This window comes from Phacochoerus africanus, chromosome 12 (assembly GCF_016906955.1).
Source record: "Phacochoerus africanus isolate WHEZ1 chromosome 12, ROS_Pafr_v1, whole genome shotgun sequence".
NCBI lineage: Eukaryota > Metazoa > Chordata > Mammalia > Artiodactyla > Suidae > Phacochoerus > Phacochoerus africanus.
In genome coordinates this window covers 24873859-24890614 of record NC_062555.1, presented here as the reverse complement: position 1 = coordinate 24890614, position 16756 = coordinate 24873859, and the positions used below count along the sequence as shown (strand labels likewise).

Genomic DNA, 16756 nt, shown 5'->3' with positions numbered 1-16756 from the left:
TGACACACAGCAAGGAAATGCTTTCCTGGTGCCCCTGGACCAACCGAACTGCATTCCTGGGAGTCGGACTCAGCGGCAGAGCTGGTTTCTTCTCCTTAATGTTTGTTTTCTGATTATGATAGGATATAAAATTCACCATTCTATCCACTTGAGGTATACAGTTTAGTAGCGTTAAAGACATTCTCCTCATTGTGTAACCATCACCATTTTTCCACGTCCAGAGATTTCTCATCATCTGGAACAGAAACTCTGAACCTCTTAAACCATCACTTCCCATTCCCCCCTGCCCAACCCCTGGCAGCCTCAACGCTATTTTCTGTCGCTCTGAATTCGGCAACTCCAAGTACCTCACGTAAGTGGAATTGCACGGTGTTTGTCGTTTTGTAACCAGTATATTTCACTTAGCATAATGTCTTCAAGGTTCAGGCGTGTTGAAACATGTGCCAGGATTTCCTTCCTTTTTTTTCCCCCCTGCACCTGTAGCATATGGAAGTTCCTGGGCCAGGGATCAAATCCTGAACCACACTGCAACCTATGTCATGGCTGCAGCAACGCTAGATCCTTAACCCTCTGTGCCACAGCGGGAACTCCAGGATTTCCTTCCTTTTTAAGGCTGAATACTATTCCATTGTCCAGATGTACCACATTTCCCTTATCTCCTCATCTCTCTGTAGACATTTGGATGGTTTCTACCCGTTGGCCATTGCGAATAAGGCTGCCATGAACGTGGGTGTGCAAATATCTGTTTGAGTTCCCGCTTTCAATCCCGTGGGATATATAGATCTCCAGAGGTGGACTTGAGGGCGCCTATGGTAGTTCTGTGTCTAATTTTTGCGTCACTAGAGTTTTAAAGAACGCTGCATGGTTCCAAGGTGCAGTCAGGATTGCAACTGCAGGACTAGGGGATCAGACCTTCTTCAGCTGGAAATCACCTGGAGTGAGTTAACAACTTAGGGGGGGCACCCAAGTCACACCCCAGACCAACCAAATCCCCTCTCCGACGGGACCCAGGTACCTGGATTTTTTCAAAGTCCCCCAGTGATTCCAAATATGGCTGAGTTGGAGAACCACTGGTTTAGACCAGGGGTGCTTAAATTTGGGTGTGTACAAAATTCACATACAGACCCCCAAGGCCCACCCCTAAGAGTTTCATGCAATTGGCCAATGGCAAGGCCGGACTTCAGGGTGCTGGGAGGCTTCCCACATGATTCTTCTATGTCACCAGGGTCGAGGTCGTCTCTTGTTCAGCTTTCAGTTGAAACAGGAACAGGCTGAGGGTGCTGGACCTGACACAGTCCCCCCCATTCATCCCCCGGGACCTGAGGCTGCCCCAGTTCCTATGGCTGGTTCTCAGGCCAATCCCATGGGGTCTCCAAACGCTCCCGCACAGGCACGAGGGGTAGGATCCCAAACAGACCCTGTTCCCTTTCTACTCTCATTTGAACTCTCAGCCTCGCGTGACACAGCCCTGTCAGGTCTGTTATAACACTTGTTTTGTGATAACAAATTTGTTCCTACGCGATGGACGCATTAAGGAACAGTATGGATATATTAGGGAAGATTATTGATTTCTTGGGAAACAGCATTAACCCATGAGTGAGCATGAAATGTGCACTGGCTTATGTGCCATTTCTTAAGTCTAAATGAAGAAAACCTGCATCCAGCTGAACTGTACCCAGAAACTTCCTGCTGACCCCCATCTCCCACGTGTGATTTGAGCCGACTCCCACCCCCAGCTGGTGTACAACTTTCCCCTCTGAGGCCAGATAACTTCCTCCGTCCAGCACTTCACAGGCGCTCCCGAGAGGCAACCCTCAGGTCTTTTTTAAAGTAAAGGGATATTTATTGCAGGGTTTATGTTTATCTTAACCGCGGAACATGTATAAAACGGTGCTTTGATTTATTGGGTTTTTTAGGTGCCACTGATGACGGTTTTGAGGGCTGTAGGCGGCCTTCTTTTTTCCCAGAAGCCCTGTGGTTTTATTGTGGGATTTTGTGTAGCGCAGTGGTTTTCAGGAAGGAACGTGTGTGTCAGAGGGCAGAACTAACAGTGTAAATAACCGTAGGTGTTGCTCGTCACTGTCTTTGTATTCGCACCACGCTCTCATCAACCGAGCTAACCAGTGACTCCTCTCACCATCTTTTAAATGATGACTTAGGAACTCACTGCAGGTTCCTCTCCCTGCTGCCTCGGGGAACTCACTCCAGACGCCGCTAGACGGCGCCCTCCTCTGCGGGGTCTGAGGCTGTCAGTACCCTGCGCTTTGGAAGGAAGAAGCAGGTGGCCAGGCAGGCACAGACTTCCTCAGAGCCTACTCCACACACCCTCATCCCTCTTGCTCCTTCTGGCTTCACCCATGTGGGGTTTGGGGGCTCAGGTCACTTGATCATCTCTTGGGCTCCCGGTGTCCGTATCTGCTCGCTCTCGCCACCTATGCGTCGTCACTCTTGGATGCTCATCCTTCTGAGGTTTGGTTAGGTCTGAAACAGCTTCATCGCCTGGGTCTCATCTTTAAGTTAGACTTGCCTCCAGTAAGTGCTGATTCACTTTTACTTCAACCTGTTTTGGCTCCTGGCTGTCATATTCTAGGACACCCTTGCTTGGGTGGTCCCTTCTCCCAGCTTCTGTCTTCATGAAGAGCCCCTCCAGACTCCTGGGAGCTCACCAGCTCACCTGGCTCCTCTGCTCACCTGTCCTACCACTTGAGAGAGGTCTGCTTCAGAGATAAAGATGTAGCTATTTCATGCATTTCTGTATTTTATAAGCAAAGAGATCAGCACAATGTTTTGCTAATATAAGCCCAGATATGTTCTTTGAAATCTGTTTGTTCAGCTGGCCTCATCCACCTTCCTGTTTAATTTTAGCTTCTCGAATATGGACTGAAAAATTCAGTATGTTGAACAGGTGTCGTCTGAGGCCTTCTTTCACTTCTCCTGACCACAAAGTCAAGGTCAAGGCACCTAGTTCAATGTAGGCATTTGGAAGCCAGCCTTGAGTGGTCTGTAAAAAGACAGCATTGAAACTAGACAGCTTAACTCTCTTATCCTGAGCTGACCTCACTGCCATGTCTCTGCAGGGATTTTCCTTTCTGGTTCCATAAGAGGAGAATTCATTCCGATGTTTGGCTAAGACAACTGCTGCAAAACTGAGCTTGGGGGCCAAGTTCGCTCTTTCCTGCAAATATCGGTTCAATATTAGAATAGGATTATCTTGCAGTCACTTAAAAACCTCATTTGTGAAATCAAATCTCTCTTCTCTTTTCTTCTAAGAACAGAGGTGGCAAACTCTGGTATTTGGACTGCAAAGCCTGAAATATTTACTCCCTAGCCCTTTACAGAGAAAGTTTTCCAAGCTCTCTTTTAGAATATGACACGTGGAGGCTGTTCTGTGTGAACCCAGGGTTCTGTTCATGAGGTTGAAAGGTGCGGCCTTCAGGCCAGAAACCCTCTGAAATCAGGTGCAAACTTTGATTTATGATACAAATGTGTATTTTTGGAGAGCGAAGGTCAAAGCTATCCTCAGATTCTCCAAAGCGTCTGTGGTCTCAAAACTTGTGAAAAGGGGGAGTTCCTGTTGTGCCTCAACAGGTTAAAAACCCGAGCAGTATCCATGAGGATGTGGGTTCAATCCCTGGCCTCGCTCAGTAGGTCAGTGATCGGGCATTGCCATGAGCTGTGGTGTAGGTGGCAGACACAGCTCGGATTCTGCATTGCTGTGGTTGTGGTGTAGGACGGCAGCTGCAGCTCTGATTCAACCCCTAGTCTGGGAACCTCCATATGCTGTGGGTGTGGCTCTAAAAAGAAATAGAAAAAAAAAAAATTGCGAGAGGGGCTGTGGGTGTGGTCTGCTGCCAGGCAGTGTAGACTGCCAGCAACAGCCCCGTCCAGAGTGAGCAGTGAGGCTGCCGAGCTCATGTCCTTGTAGGTGCCTTTAGAGTCTGCTCCCCACTCCAAGCTGTGAAAAAGTTCACATAAAATACACTAGGAATGTGACCTTCCCACGAATCTATTTTCCTCCTACGGTCACAGATGTCCCCAGCCTCGGTTTTCTTGTCGCATCCCAAGCACATCTTCAGAATCTTCCCCCTGAGAACCTTCCAGTAAGGGCTCATGCTGCCTGCCACGTGCCTTCGCCTGTGCCTCCCCGAACCCCACCGGCTTCTAGAATCACAGCCCCGTTGTGTGCACACCGGGAAGCTCAGAGCCTGAGTCGGGGCCCGTGGCGGTAACTGCCTCTTACCTCACCCCTTGGGACGTCCCTGTCTCTCTTTCATCAGTCATGAGGGATTTTGATACCATGGGATGCATTGGGGATGAGTAATTGAAAATAGCAGGGACAATGGGGTAACAGGCGTGTCCCTGAGAGGGCTAGTGTCAAACCTTTAGGAGAGGGGGGATCGGTGTTTGCCTTTGGGGGGGTTCTTCAGCCAGGACTGGTTTCTATTTTCTTTTGGGTAATTCTTTTTTCTTTCTTTCTTTCTTTAATGGCTGCGTCTGAAGCCTATGGAAGGTCCCAGGCCAGGGGCTGAATCCCAGTCACAGCTGCAACCGACAGCACAGCTGCAGCAATGCCAGATCATTTTAACCCACCGTGCGGGGCCAGGGGTAGAACCAGCACTGGCTATTCTTCAGCTTATCACTTTGAACTTTTATCTGATTTTCCAAAATACCACCCCCCATCCTCCCGTGTCCCATCTATAAACACAAGTTTATAGCTCCCAGGTCCAACCTGAATTCAAAAGAAATTCACTGAGAAGGAAAGTGGCTACTTTGATTCCATTACTCATCCTTATCTCCCACAAAGAAACAATCACCAACCATGCAGGTGGAAATGAAAGTGAGATTCGAAGAATGTCTGGTTTTAAAAATCAGGGAACCTGTCGTGAAAGTGGAAAGAGACATCTGGAAGCTTTACATCTGTGGGCTCAGCACCCCTGTTTATAACGGATGTCTGAAATGACCCCTTTATCATGCTGAAGTGAAACTCATGGATATAATCTACCTACACACATAATTTTTTAATTTTAATTTTTTATTACAGTATAGTTGATGTACAATATTGTGTTAGTTTTGGGTGTACAGTGAAGAGATTCAGTTTTATATACATGTAAGTATTATATGCATATTATATATAGTATATACATCATAACGTGTACTGTATATAATATTGTGTATATCATATATACAATATATGATATATGTGGTATTATAGTTTATAGATACAATATTATATATAGACTATAGTATAACATACAGAGGTATGTATAATATATATATGATACATAATACTATAGTATTATGTGATATATACACACACACACACACATACACATAGAGCAAGTTGAAAACATCGCAGGCACCGAAGGTAGGGCTGCTGGCAGGTGGCTGACGTGAAGCCGGGAGGGACGGGCCCTCGTGTGTTTTCTCTGTACCTCTCTTGGCACCCAGCACAGTCCTGGGGACGTAACCAGACAGTTCCTCAGCGCCTTTTGCTGTGTGTGTTTGAGGCAAAAATCCCAATCCGGAGAGTGAATTCACCTATTGGGCTTAGACCCTGGGCCTGGTTTTTATGTATTATTGTATATTCACAGGGTCACACAAGTGCCGGGTGTGCAGTAGGTGTTTGATACAGTCTTATTAAATGATGAAATCTGACTCTTTGTTCAGTGATGCAGAGTACCCACTTCTTATGTGATGGGCTGTCGTGGGGAGGGAGGAAGCATGGATGACTGGAGATGAACTAGCATCCCTGACAAGTTAGAGGGGGAAGAATTCATTTTATTTATTTTCCACCCCTCAACTGAGCCTGCTTGGGACTAGAATGGGGTCCCTGGCTGAGGAGAATTTATTATTAAGTATTGCTATTATTATTATTATTATTATTATTGTCTTTTTAGGGCCACACTCGTGGCATATGGAGATTCCCAGGCTAGGGGTCGAATCAGAGCTACAGCTGCCAGCCTACACCACAGAAACAGCAATGCCAGATCTGAGCCGTGTGTGTGACCTATGCCACAGCTCACAGCAACGCGGGATCCTTAACCCACTGAGCGAGGCCAGGGATCGAACCCACACCCTCATGGATACGAGTTGGATTCGTTTCTGCTGTGCCACAATGGGAACTCTCTGAGGCGACTTTAACATGTGTCTCCTCCTGCTGTTTTCTCCACCTTCCATCAGCAAATCTTGAACGAATGAATGAATCTAGGAACTTACGAATGCACACAGAGTAACGCTGAGGATTCCGTGAGATATTTCTCAAGTACGTAGAATGGGGCTTGATATGTAGAAAAACGCGGTGTAACTGGTAGAGTAAAAATACCAGCCAGTCTCTGCCAACAGCCAGAGCCGTGGGCCCAGAGGAACAAAGGCTCGAAGGGGATAGCCATGTCCTAGAGGACTCTCCCAAGCCCTAAGCATCTGTGTGCAGTGCCTGAGCTGAGATCCCCTGTTCTCTCTCTCCCTTCTTCTCCATAGGATCATGGGAGACTGCCTGGTCCTGCTCTTGACCTTGCTCGTGGCCAGTCCTGCACTTGGAATGCCTTCCTGCTTCTTTGATGGCCAGAGGGCTATCTATCGTGGCTGCAACCTCACCCAGGTTCCCCAGGTCCCCAGTGGCACCAAGAGCCTCCTGCTCAGCTTCAACTACATCAGGACGGTCACAGCTGGTTCCTTCCCCTTCCTGGAGGGGCTGCAGCTGCTGGAGCTCGGGACTCAGTTGACTCCCTTGAGCATTGGCAGGGAAGCCTTCAGGAACCTGCCCAACCTCAGGATCTTGGACCTGGGCCATAGTCAGATCGCATTCTTGCACCCAGATGCATTTCAGGAACTGCCCCATCTCTCTGAACTTCGACTGTTTTCCTGTGGTCTCTCTGATGCTGTCTTAAAAGATGGTTATTTCAGAAGTTTGGCATCTTTAACGCGCCTGGACCTATCCAAAAATCAGATTCAGAGTCTTCACCTTCATCCTTCATTCCAGGAACTGAATTCCTTGAAGGCCATTGATCTGTCCCTCAACCAGATACCCCTTGTGTGCGAGCAGGGGCTCAAACCCCTCCAAGGGAAAACGCTCTCCTTTTTAAGCCTTGCGGATAATAACCTGTACAGTGGGGTCTCAGTGGATTGGGGGAAGTGTATGAACCCTTTCAGAAACATGGCCTTGGAAATGCTAGATGTTTCTGGCAATGGCTGGACAGCGGACACCACAAGGAACTTCAGCCAGGCCGTCAATGGAAGCCAGATTTCCTCTTTGGTTCTCGCCCACCACATTATGGGTTCTGGGTTTGGCTTCCATAACATCAAAGATCCTGACCAGCACACCTTTGCCGGCCTGGGCAGAAGCTCCCTGATACAGCTGGACCTTTCTCATGGGTTTATCTTCTCCCTGAACTTCCGACTCTTTGGGACCCTCAAGGAGCTGAAAGTTCTGAACCTGGCCTACAACAAGATAAACAAGATTGCAGGCCAAGCATTTCATGGACTTGACAACCTCCAGATTCTCAACATGTCATATAACCTTCTGGGGGAACTATATAATTCTAATTTCGAGGGACTGCCTAAGCTCGCTTATATTGATCTGCAGAAGAATCACATTGGGATCATTCAGGACCAAACATTCAGCTTCCTAAAAAAATTAAATACCTTGGATCTCCGAGATAATGCTCTTAAAACAATTCAGTTTATTCCGAGCATACCTACTCTCTTCTTGGGCGGCAATAAACTGGTGACTTTGCCAAACATCAGGCTTACGGCCAACTTCATCCACTTATCAGAGAACAGGCTAGAAAATCTGGATAACCTCTACTTCCTTCTCCAGGTACCTCATCTCCAGATTCTCATTTTAAATCAAAATCGCTTTTCCAATTGTAACCAGAGGCATGCGCCTTCAGAGAATCCCAGCTTGGAACAGCTTTTCCTTGGAGAAAATATGTTGCAACTTGCCTGGGAAGCCGGCTTCTGTTGGGATGTTTTTAAGGGGCTTTCTCATCTCCAAGTCCTGTATTTGAATAACAACTACCTGAATTTCCTTCCACCAGGAGTATTTCGCCATCTGACTGCACTGAGGGGACTCAGCCTCAGCTACAACAGGCTAACAGTTCTTTATCCGGGTGACTTACCTGCTCACCTCGAGGTCCTGGATCTATCCAGAAACCAGCTCCTCTCTCCCGATCCTGACTTATTCACCTCACTAAGTGCCATGGACCTGAGTCATAACAAGTTTGTTTGTGACTGTGAACTTAGCACTTTTATCAATTGGCTCAATCAAACCAATGTCACGATATTTGGGTCTCGTGACGATATATACTGCATGTATCCGAGCTCGCTCGCTGGGAGTCCCCTCAACACCATTTCCATGGCAGGTTGCAGTGAAGAGGAAGTCTTAGAGTCCCTGAAGTTTTCCCTTTTCATCTTGTTCACTGTCACCCTGACTCTGCTTTTCGTGGCCATCCTCATAGTCATGAAGTTCCGGGGATTTTGTTTCATCTGTTATAAGAAAGTCCAGAGACTGGTGTTCAAGGACCCCAGCCTGGGAAGGGAATCAGATACATACAAATACGATGCCTACTTATGCTTTAGTGACAAAGACTTTGAATGGGTGCAGGAGGCGTTGCTCAAGAACCTGGATGCCCAGTACAGCGACCAAAACAGACTGAACCTCTGCTTTGAAGAAAGAGACTTTGTGCCGGGGGAAGATCGCATCAGCAACATCCAGGATGCCGTGTGGAGCAGCAGGAAGGTTGTCTGTCTGGTGAGCAGACACTTCCTTAGGGACGGCTGGTGCCTGGAAGCCTTCAGTTACGCCCAGAGCAGGTGCTTAGCAGACCTCAATGGCACCCTCATCATGGTGGTGGTTGGGTCCCTGCCTCAGTACCAGCTGATGAAGCATCAGTCCATCAGAGGATTTGTCCGGAAACAGCAGTACTTGAGGTGGCCTGAGGATCTCCAGGACATCAGCTGGTTTCTCAACAAGCTCTCTCAACACATTCTAAAGAAAGTCAAGGAAAAGAAGAAAGCCAGCGACATTCAGTTGCAAAGTGTGACCATCTCCTAGTCACGGGAGCAGTTTTTCACTTATCCCAAGTCACAGAGAACGCATCACCTTTTATTTCCACCAAGTTACCCTCTGGGGATCCTTTCTGGAAAACAACCCAAGTCTCTTGATTTTTCAGAGCCACGTGATGTTTTGTCTCTCTGACCTCCAAATGAGAAGTGATTTATCTGGAAAAGGGCAGCTGCCCCCAGTGGTTTTCACTCTCCATTGATTCCCTTTGAGACCTGGTAAGACCATTCTCTCCCTTTGCATCGACTGCAGAATTCATCCTAGTCATGGGAGGGGCCCCTGGAGAGAAGCTGCCGACAGCCAACACCCTTTCTCCAGCATTCAGTTCCAGAAGGGGCTGGCCTGGGACTCTGCGAAACAACACTCAGTAGAAAACGAACAGAAAAAGAGGCGTGCATCCTACCTACCGTTGCCATGGGAACATCGCCATTGCTCAGCACGGGTCGTGCTCTGTCTCAGGGATCACAGGTGGCCCCAGAGAAGCTGGAGTGACAGTAACTGGATATCTTGTGGCCATAGGGCTCCTCTTCTTAGCTTCTGGGTCTAACCCTAGTGAGCAGTGAATATTTTTTTTTCTTGCAAACTTTATTTCAGTCTGGCCTTCAAGACCCTCAGTCACTTAACACCAACCTGTTTCAACTTCATTCCCCCCCCCCCCCCCCCCCCCCATATCTCATTGATCAATTGCTCAGGCTGCTGCCGAAAGAACTTGGACCTTGGACCCAGATCCTTGTTTGAGTTCTGATTTGGCTACTCATGACTGTGTGACCTCAAGCCTGTTGTGCACCCTCACTGGGCCTGTTTTCTGTCCGTGTGATGGTATGTGTCTACCTCATAGAGCTGCTGTGAAAGGTTAATCAGACAAGGATATTAGGGCATCTCAGAGCTGACCCTTAGACACCCTAGTGGCCACGAGAAGGTACCTACAGCGGGGGGCCTTCTGGAGGCAGTCACGATTTCTTAGAAGTTGTATTTTTCTGTATCTTAAAAGAAATCTATATGTCTTTTGTATTTTTCCTGTTTATTTCAATATAGAAATGTGTATTTTTGCAAAAAGCATCAAGAAAATGTAAACCAGAGTCCCCATTGTGGCTCAGCAGAAACAAATCTGACTAGTATCATGAGGACAGAAGTTCGATCCCTGGCCTTGCTCAGTGGGTTAAGGATCTAGCCTTTCGGTGAGCTGTGGTATAGGTCACAGAGGTGGCTCAGATCCCAAGTTTCTGTGGCTAGGGTGTAGGCTGGCAGCTGTAGCTCTGATTCAACCCCTAGCTTGGGAACATCCATATGCCTTGGGTGTAGCCCTAAGAAGATAAAGAGACAAAATAAATAAATAAAAATGAAAAAGTGGTGTCTGTAGGCCATATACTAGTGGTGTGACTGTTCGGCACACTGCTGACAAACAAACGGAGGTTGAAAGTGCCAATGAAGTCCTTCCAAAAGCTAACAAACATGGTCCTGAAGGTGACCCCGAAACAGCAACCCTTCCTTTTCCTTCATGAAAAAGACCAAGGAAGAGAATGCACAGAAGGTGGCCAGTGCACGAGGAATATGTACAATTTCAGTTATAATCAAGCAAGTACGAATCACAGAAGGAAATGCCACTTTTTGCCTAGCAAAGATGTTTAAAAGGTAGTGCCCCACCCAGCTGAGGTAAGAGGCGGCTACTCCTCCATGACGCTTCCTTGATGGGGAGGGCAAATGAATAAATACAGCCCGTGGAGAAGGACTGTTCAGTAATTACACGTCTAGGAACCAATTCTAAGATAATGCAAGGTGCAAAGATTTAGGTGTGAAAATCTATAATTGCACAAATTATAATCTAAATGTCCATCAATAGCAAAGTAATTGAATTTTGAATTTGCAGGCCAAGATATTATGCAACCATGAAAAAATGAAAAAGTGACATATAAGCGTTTAGACATGCAGCAAGGATACAAAAGTATTTTGTTGACTTTGAGTTTTTAAATTTCCATATAATCATTATATAAACCCATAGGATTTGAAAAAAAATCCCCATCCAGGTGATCTCCATTTTTACCAAGGGATACTTCGGCAAGTCATTGGAACCTTTGAGAGAGAGATCCCTCCTCTGTAAAATGGTGAGAAAACCTAGCAGGATGGTTGTGAAGATCAAATGAGATCACTTGTCTAGAAAGTTCCCAGGCCGGTGAGCAGAGTTCAGTGTCCCCTTCCCTTTTAGGGCACAGTTGCCTACATCTGGGGAAACTGACACCAAAGCTCAATCCTCAGGCTTGTTATCCGAATGAGCGAGGACCCCAACTAAGGAGCCAGGCTTTCCTGCTACTCTTGCTCCAGCCACTCCACTGGCTGAAGGCATTGAGGCCGGTCTCCGTGCCACACCGGGGACACACAACCGCTCTCCGGGTCGACATGCCCTATTGGAATCAAAACTGCGCCTGGGCAGGGGGCGGCTCCGACTTGGCGGCCTCCCTGCAATGGTGGGACAGCTCCTTCCTGCTATGGCAAAGCAAGTGAAAGGAGCCCGCCCACGCGCAGACAGCGACGCCGGCACCGGCAGGCTTGCAAACCCTTCCCAGGCCCAGGGCGGGAGTCCTGGCTCAGAACCGCGGCGCGCTTGGAGGCGGGGCTTCCCGAGGAGCGGGGAGACCGAGCACCAATCGCGGGGCTCGGCCGCCTCTGGGTTTGGCTTGAAATTCTGCGGAAGCCTGAAGGCTCTCGCGGCGCTGACCCGGAGGGAGCTTGAGGATGCTTCAGGCTGGTGCCTGTGCTGGGGCCCGCGCGGAGAAGCTCGGGGGCCACGACGCCCGTCTGCTTGGACCATCTGCCATGAGAAGGTGTGTGTTGCGGGGAAATCGAGGGGGCGAGGGAGGGAGCGACGCCCGTACAGGGTGTGGGCGGCGGGGGGGTCCGAGAGGCTGCCGTTGGCCCGGGGCTGGGGCGGTTCTCAGCTGGGGCGGCGAGCGCGCGTGAAGCTGGGGAGCGGCAGGGCAGGGCTGGGAAGCGGCGAGCTGCACAAGGGCCGCGGTGCCTCGGCCCGGCGGAGGCCAGTCCTGACGCCTACCTTCCCCAGGGCCGCACCCGTGGTGCAGGCCCAGCACAGGTGCCTGGGATACGCAGCGGGGGAGGCAGGTCGGGCTTTGGCGCCCAGGTGCAGGTGGTCACGGCTGCGTCTGGGATCCCCACCCTCTCACGCCCGCAAAGCGGCTCAGGTGTTGCTTCTTGGCACCAATGGCTTGTTCTGAGTCTTTTCTGCTCAGGATTTCTCATTTTTCTTTAAATAAAGCCCTGAACTTTTGCATTCATCATTGCTCTTCAGTGTTTCTGGGTTGCCGTGTTAACACTTGAATTGGAAACTGCTTGGTTTTCTTGCAGATTGAGAGACTCCGATCAAGGATTTCTTTTGCAGCCGTTTTAACAACTTTGCAGGCAGTACTGGAAAAGGAGTGTCCAACTTGAGATCCGGACCAGACTGGTCACACAGCCTCTTCCCAGCTTTGTGGCTGTGGCAGAGGTTGAATGTGTTTGTTCATCTCTAAAATAATAATGCTGGTGCGTAGGACGTTTGTGTTAAAAGACATTCAAATGTTAACTTTATTTTCTCAAAGCAGTGGGTGAAGCATTGTGATGATTCATTATGTAACAATTTGTAGTTATTGGTCAATCTGATTGATGTATGGCTTGGAAGGTTCTTCCTTGTGTGATTACTAACTACAGCTGTTCTTTTCGAACGCTTGCCTGGTGGGAATGGAGTACAGATTACTGGCACTATTGGAAAAACAGATATAAGATTGTGGATTACAGATATGTTATCTAAAAGATAGCACGTTCAAGCTGTGGAGTTGCAGTCTGAAGACTAGTACGATTGTATTTTGTTATTTATTTATGTATTTATTTTAGGGCCACACCTGGAGCATATGGAGGTTTCCAGGCTAGGGGTCGAATCGGAACCACAGCTGCTGGCCTACACCACAGCCACAGAAGCTCAGGATCCGAGCTGCATCTGCGACCTACACCACAGCTCACAGCAATGTCCAGGAATCGAACCCGCATCCCCATGGATCCCAGTTGGGTTCGTTAACTGCTGAGCCACAAAGGGAACTCCCGGACTAGTACAATTTTAAATGGTCTTTCACAGGAAACCCCATACTTCAAGTCCATTAGTAATTTTTGGATTGTTTGGGCGTCTGCTGCTTTCAGGAAAGTCAGTGAAGGGGGAGGAAAATTATCAATTAACTTTGGTTCCAGCCTGATAGGTATCATTGGGCTTTTTTAAAACAGCAGCTGGGAAATTCCTTTGTGGTGCAGTGGCTTAAGGACCCAGTGTTTTCACTGCAGCAGCTTGGGCTGCTGCTGTGGTGTGGGTTCAGTTCCTGACCTGGCCTCAATCCCTGGCCAGGGAATCATCCACATGCTGATGCACCCCCCCCCCAAAAAAAGAGTTAACTACAATTGTTCTACTAACAAAATCAGACTTTTGTATCATCGGATTTCAGGTATTCATATTTAGAGAGGACTGTCAGACATATGTCTGAGAAACATAATGGTTGTCAGATTTTCACTGACTTGACTATTGGTTGTTGATTTCTGAAGTGGGTTGATGAGATGACCTTAACAAAGCCTCTCTGGAGGCTATTTAGGGAAAAGGACAGTGGGTTGGTGGGATGCCATCAGAAGGCAGGAAATCATCTAGAGGACCTTTTGAGTTCTCTTCCAGTCTAGTGACTTAGGTTCAGGAGACTGGAAAATTGGCCCTTTTTACAACCTCTGTTTTGGGATCGTGTTCTTGTAAGCACTCTCAGTTTTTCAGTGATGTGTTATAAGTAAAACTCAAATTTGCATCTTTTGGGGAATGACCTGAAACCATTTCGCAAGGCAGCATGGAATTGTACCATGATAATTATTTTTCTGAATGATTTCACTGAGGCAGTTGGTAAGATCATACAGCTTGTTGGAAACATCAAGTTACTCATTCAGAAATGCCTCTTGAATGTTTATAATAAGGTGCCATTTTAAGTGTTGAAATTCAAAAGTGAATACAACTGACATCCCTGCTCTTTTCCAGCTTACATTCCGATAGAAAAGAAGGTAATAAATCTACCATTAAGTGGTACTAAGTGCTATGGAGAGACATCAAGCGGAGAAAAGGGATAAGAAGTACTGAAGGTGGGAAAGGGGAGTTGCGGTGCTAATGAGATTGGTCAGGAAAAGCTTCTTGAGAAAAGACTGAAAGGCAGCAAGGGGCAAGCCATGGGACGTGGAGGGAAGACAGACCAGGTCGAGGGCATAGCAAGTGTCAGTGCCTGAAGCTGGATGGGGCCTGGTGGGTTCCCAAAAGAGCAAGGAGTCCCGTGGGACTGGATGAAAGGGCTCTGGAGGCCTTTGTTAAAAGACTGGGCCAAGAGATCATGGTGGCCGCCTGAACCAGGGAGGCAGCAGCAAAGGGGAAAAGAAGTGAGATTTTGGCTATCTTTTGAAAGTAAGGTGAGGAGTTCCCTGGTCGCCTAGCAGGTAAAGATTTGGTGTTGTCATTGCTGAGGTGCCCATTGAATTCCTGACCCAGAAACTTTCACATACTGCAGGCGTGGCCAAAAATAAATATCTTTCTTAAAAAGAAGGTAAGGCTAGGAGTTCCCATTGTGGCTCAGCAGGTTAAGAACCCGACTAGTATCCATGAGGATGAGGGTTTAGTCCCTGGCCTCACTCAGTGTGCTTACTATCCAGCATTGGAATGTTGTGTGGTGTAGGTCACAGACACAGCTCAGATCTGGCATTGCTGTGGCTGTGGTGTAGGCCTGTAGCTATAGCTCTGATTTGACCCCTAGCCTGGGAACCTCCATAGGCTGCAGGCGTGGCCTTAAAAAAATAAAACAGGAAAGAAAGAAAATAAGTCTAATCACAGGGATGTGAGAAAGAGGTGTCAGGATGATATAAGAATTAAGTTCTTATAATATGAATGTTGTGAAGAGTCTTTTAAATTCTTTGAAAACAGTATTGTTGTGAGAACTATTTCTAGAACATTTGGTAATTCCAAACATCCACTTTCCAACCAAATCAAATTTGTTGAAGTAATTTTTGGTTTAGGCCCATCTGTTGGAGTTTAATAGTCTGTTTGTTGTATAGGTGTTTGTCTTGGTTTTCACTGGATTTGAGGTCTATGAATTTTATCCCAGTTTCATGTCATTTTATTTTGTAAAAGTAATTTGACTACATGAATTAGCAATCATGTCTAAGCATTTTTTAAACTGTAATCAATTGTTAGTTCCCCAATACATTATTTTTCTACTGTACAGCATGGTGACCCAGTTACACATACATGTATACATTCTTTTTTCTCAGACTACTATGCTCCATCATAAGTGGCCAGACACAGTTTCCAGTGCTACACAGAGACTCTTATTACTAATCCATTCCAAAGGCAATAGTCTGCATCTATTAACCCCAAGCTCGCAATCCATATCTAAATTTTTCAATTAAGTCACAAATTTTAAACCTTCAGGAGTTCCCGTTGTGGCTCAGCAGTAACGAACCCGACTAGTATCCATGAGAATACAGTTTGGATCCCTGCCCCTGCTAAGTGGGTTAAGGATCCAGTGTTGCTGTGAACTGTGGTTTAGGTCACAGATGCAGTTCGGATCCCACGTGGCTGTGGTGTAGGCTGGCAGCTATGGCTCCAATTCGACTCCTAGCCTGGGGACCTCCATATGCTGTGGGTTGGGCCCTAAAAAGACAAAAAGAAAATACAGATGATGTGCCAGATTTTTAAAAATCACAGCTTTATTGAGAGAGAACCCTCATAGCATATAATTCACCTACTTAAAGTGCACAGTTTAATTATTTTTAGTATATTCATAGAGTTGTGAAGCTGTTATGGCAATCAATTTACATTTTAATCATCCCTTTGTAATTTTTTTTGGCCATGCCTGAGGCATGTGGAAGTTCCCAGGCCAGGGATCTAACCCACACTATAGTATTGACCCAGTCACTTCAGTGATGCCAGATCCTTAACCCACTGCACCACAAGAGAACTCCCTTAATCATTCCTTTAGACTCCTACCTATTAGCCCTCAGTCCCCTTTCCCCACGGATCTCCCTCCCCTGAACCCCAGCCCCAGGCAACTACTAACCCGCTATCTCTGTTGGGTTGCCTGTTCTGGATATTTCAAATACATGAAGTCATGTGATATGTCCCCTTTTGTGACTGGCCTCTTTCACTTGGCATAATGTTTTCAAGGTTTATTGTCAAATACTATCCCATCATATAGGTATATTTTACCTGTTCATTAGTTGATGGCCATTTGGGTTGTTTCTACTTTTTGGCTATTATTAATGATGTTGCTATAAATTTCCAGGTCAGGGATAGAACCTGCACCATTGCAGTGACAATGCCAGATCCTTAACCTGTTGTATCACAAGGATCCCTCTGACTGGGTTTGGTTTTCATGAGAACTTAGCTGTCCTGTGGAGATGAGCTGGGATGGAGTGGGCCATTCAGACTGGGGAGCACTCTGTAGTGCCCCTGAGATCTGTGCCCCGGGCCGGTCTGCCTCAGCTCTCAGGTTTTGCATTCAACCTGAATGCTGACCACCAGTTTAGATCTTTAAGGTTATTTTATTTTATTATATTTTTATTGCCGTACCTGTGGCATATGGAAGTTTCTGGGCCAGCCATTGAATCCAAGCTTCAGCTGCAGCCTGTGCCACAACTGTGGCA

General features: G+C 47.2%; 1 protein-coding gene across 4 annotated transcripts in view; it reads left to right on the top strand.

Moving 5' to 3' along the window:
* TLR5 (toll like receptor 5) overlaps nt 1-16756 on the top strand; it is a 38923-nt gene that overhangs the window by 10734 nt on the left and 11433 nt on the right. For 3 of the 4 annotated variants that reach the window (XM_047755548.1, XM_047755545.1, XM_047755547.1), the window contains exons 2-3: nt 6478-11880; nt 12419-12595. In XM_047755548.1, the coding sequence (XP_047611504.1) occupies nt 6482-9052 (2571 nt within the window). In that variant the 5' untranslated portion in view covers nt 6478-6481 and the 3' untranslated portion in view covers nt 9053-11880; nt 12419-12595. The remainder of the gene's footprint in view (nt 1-6477; nt 11881-12418; nt 12596-16756) is intronic. The other variant, XM_047755546.1, reaches the window with a different exon arrangement.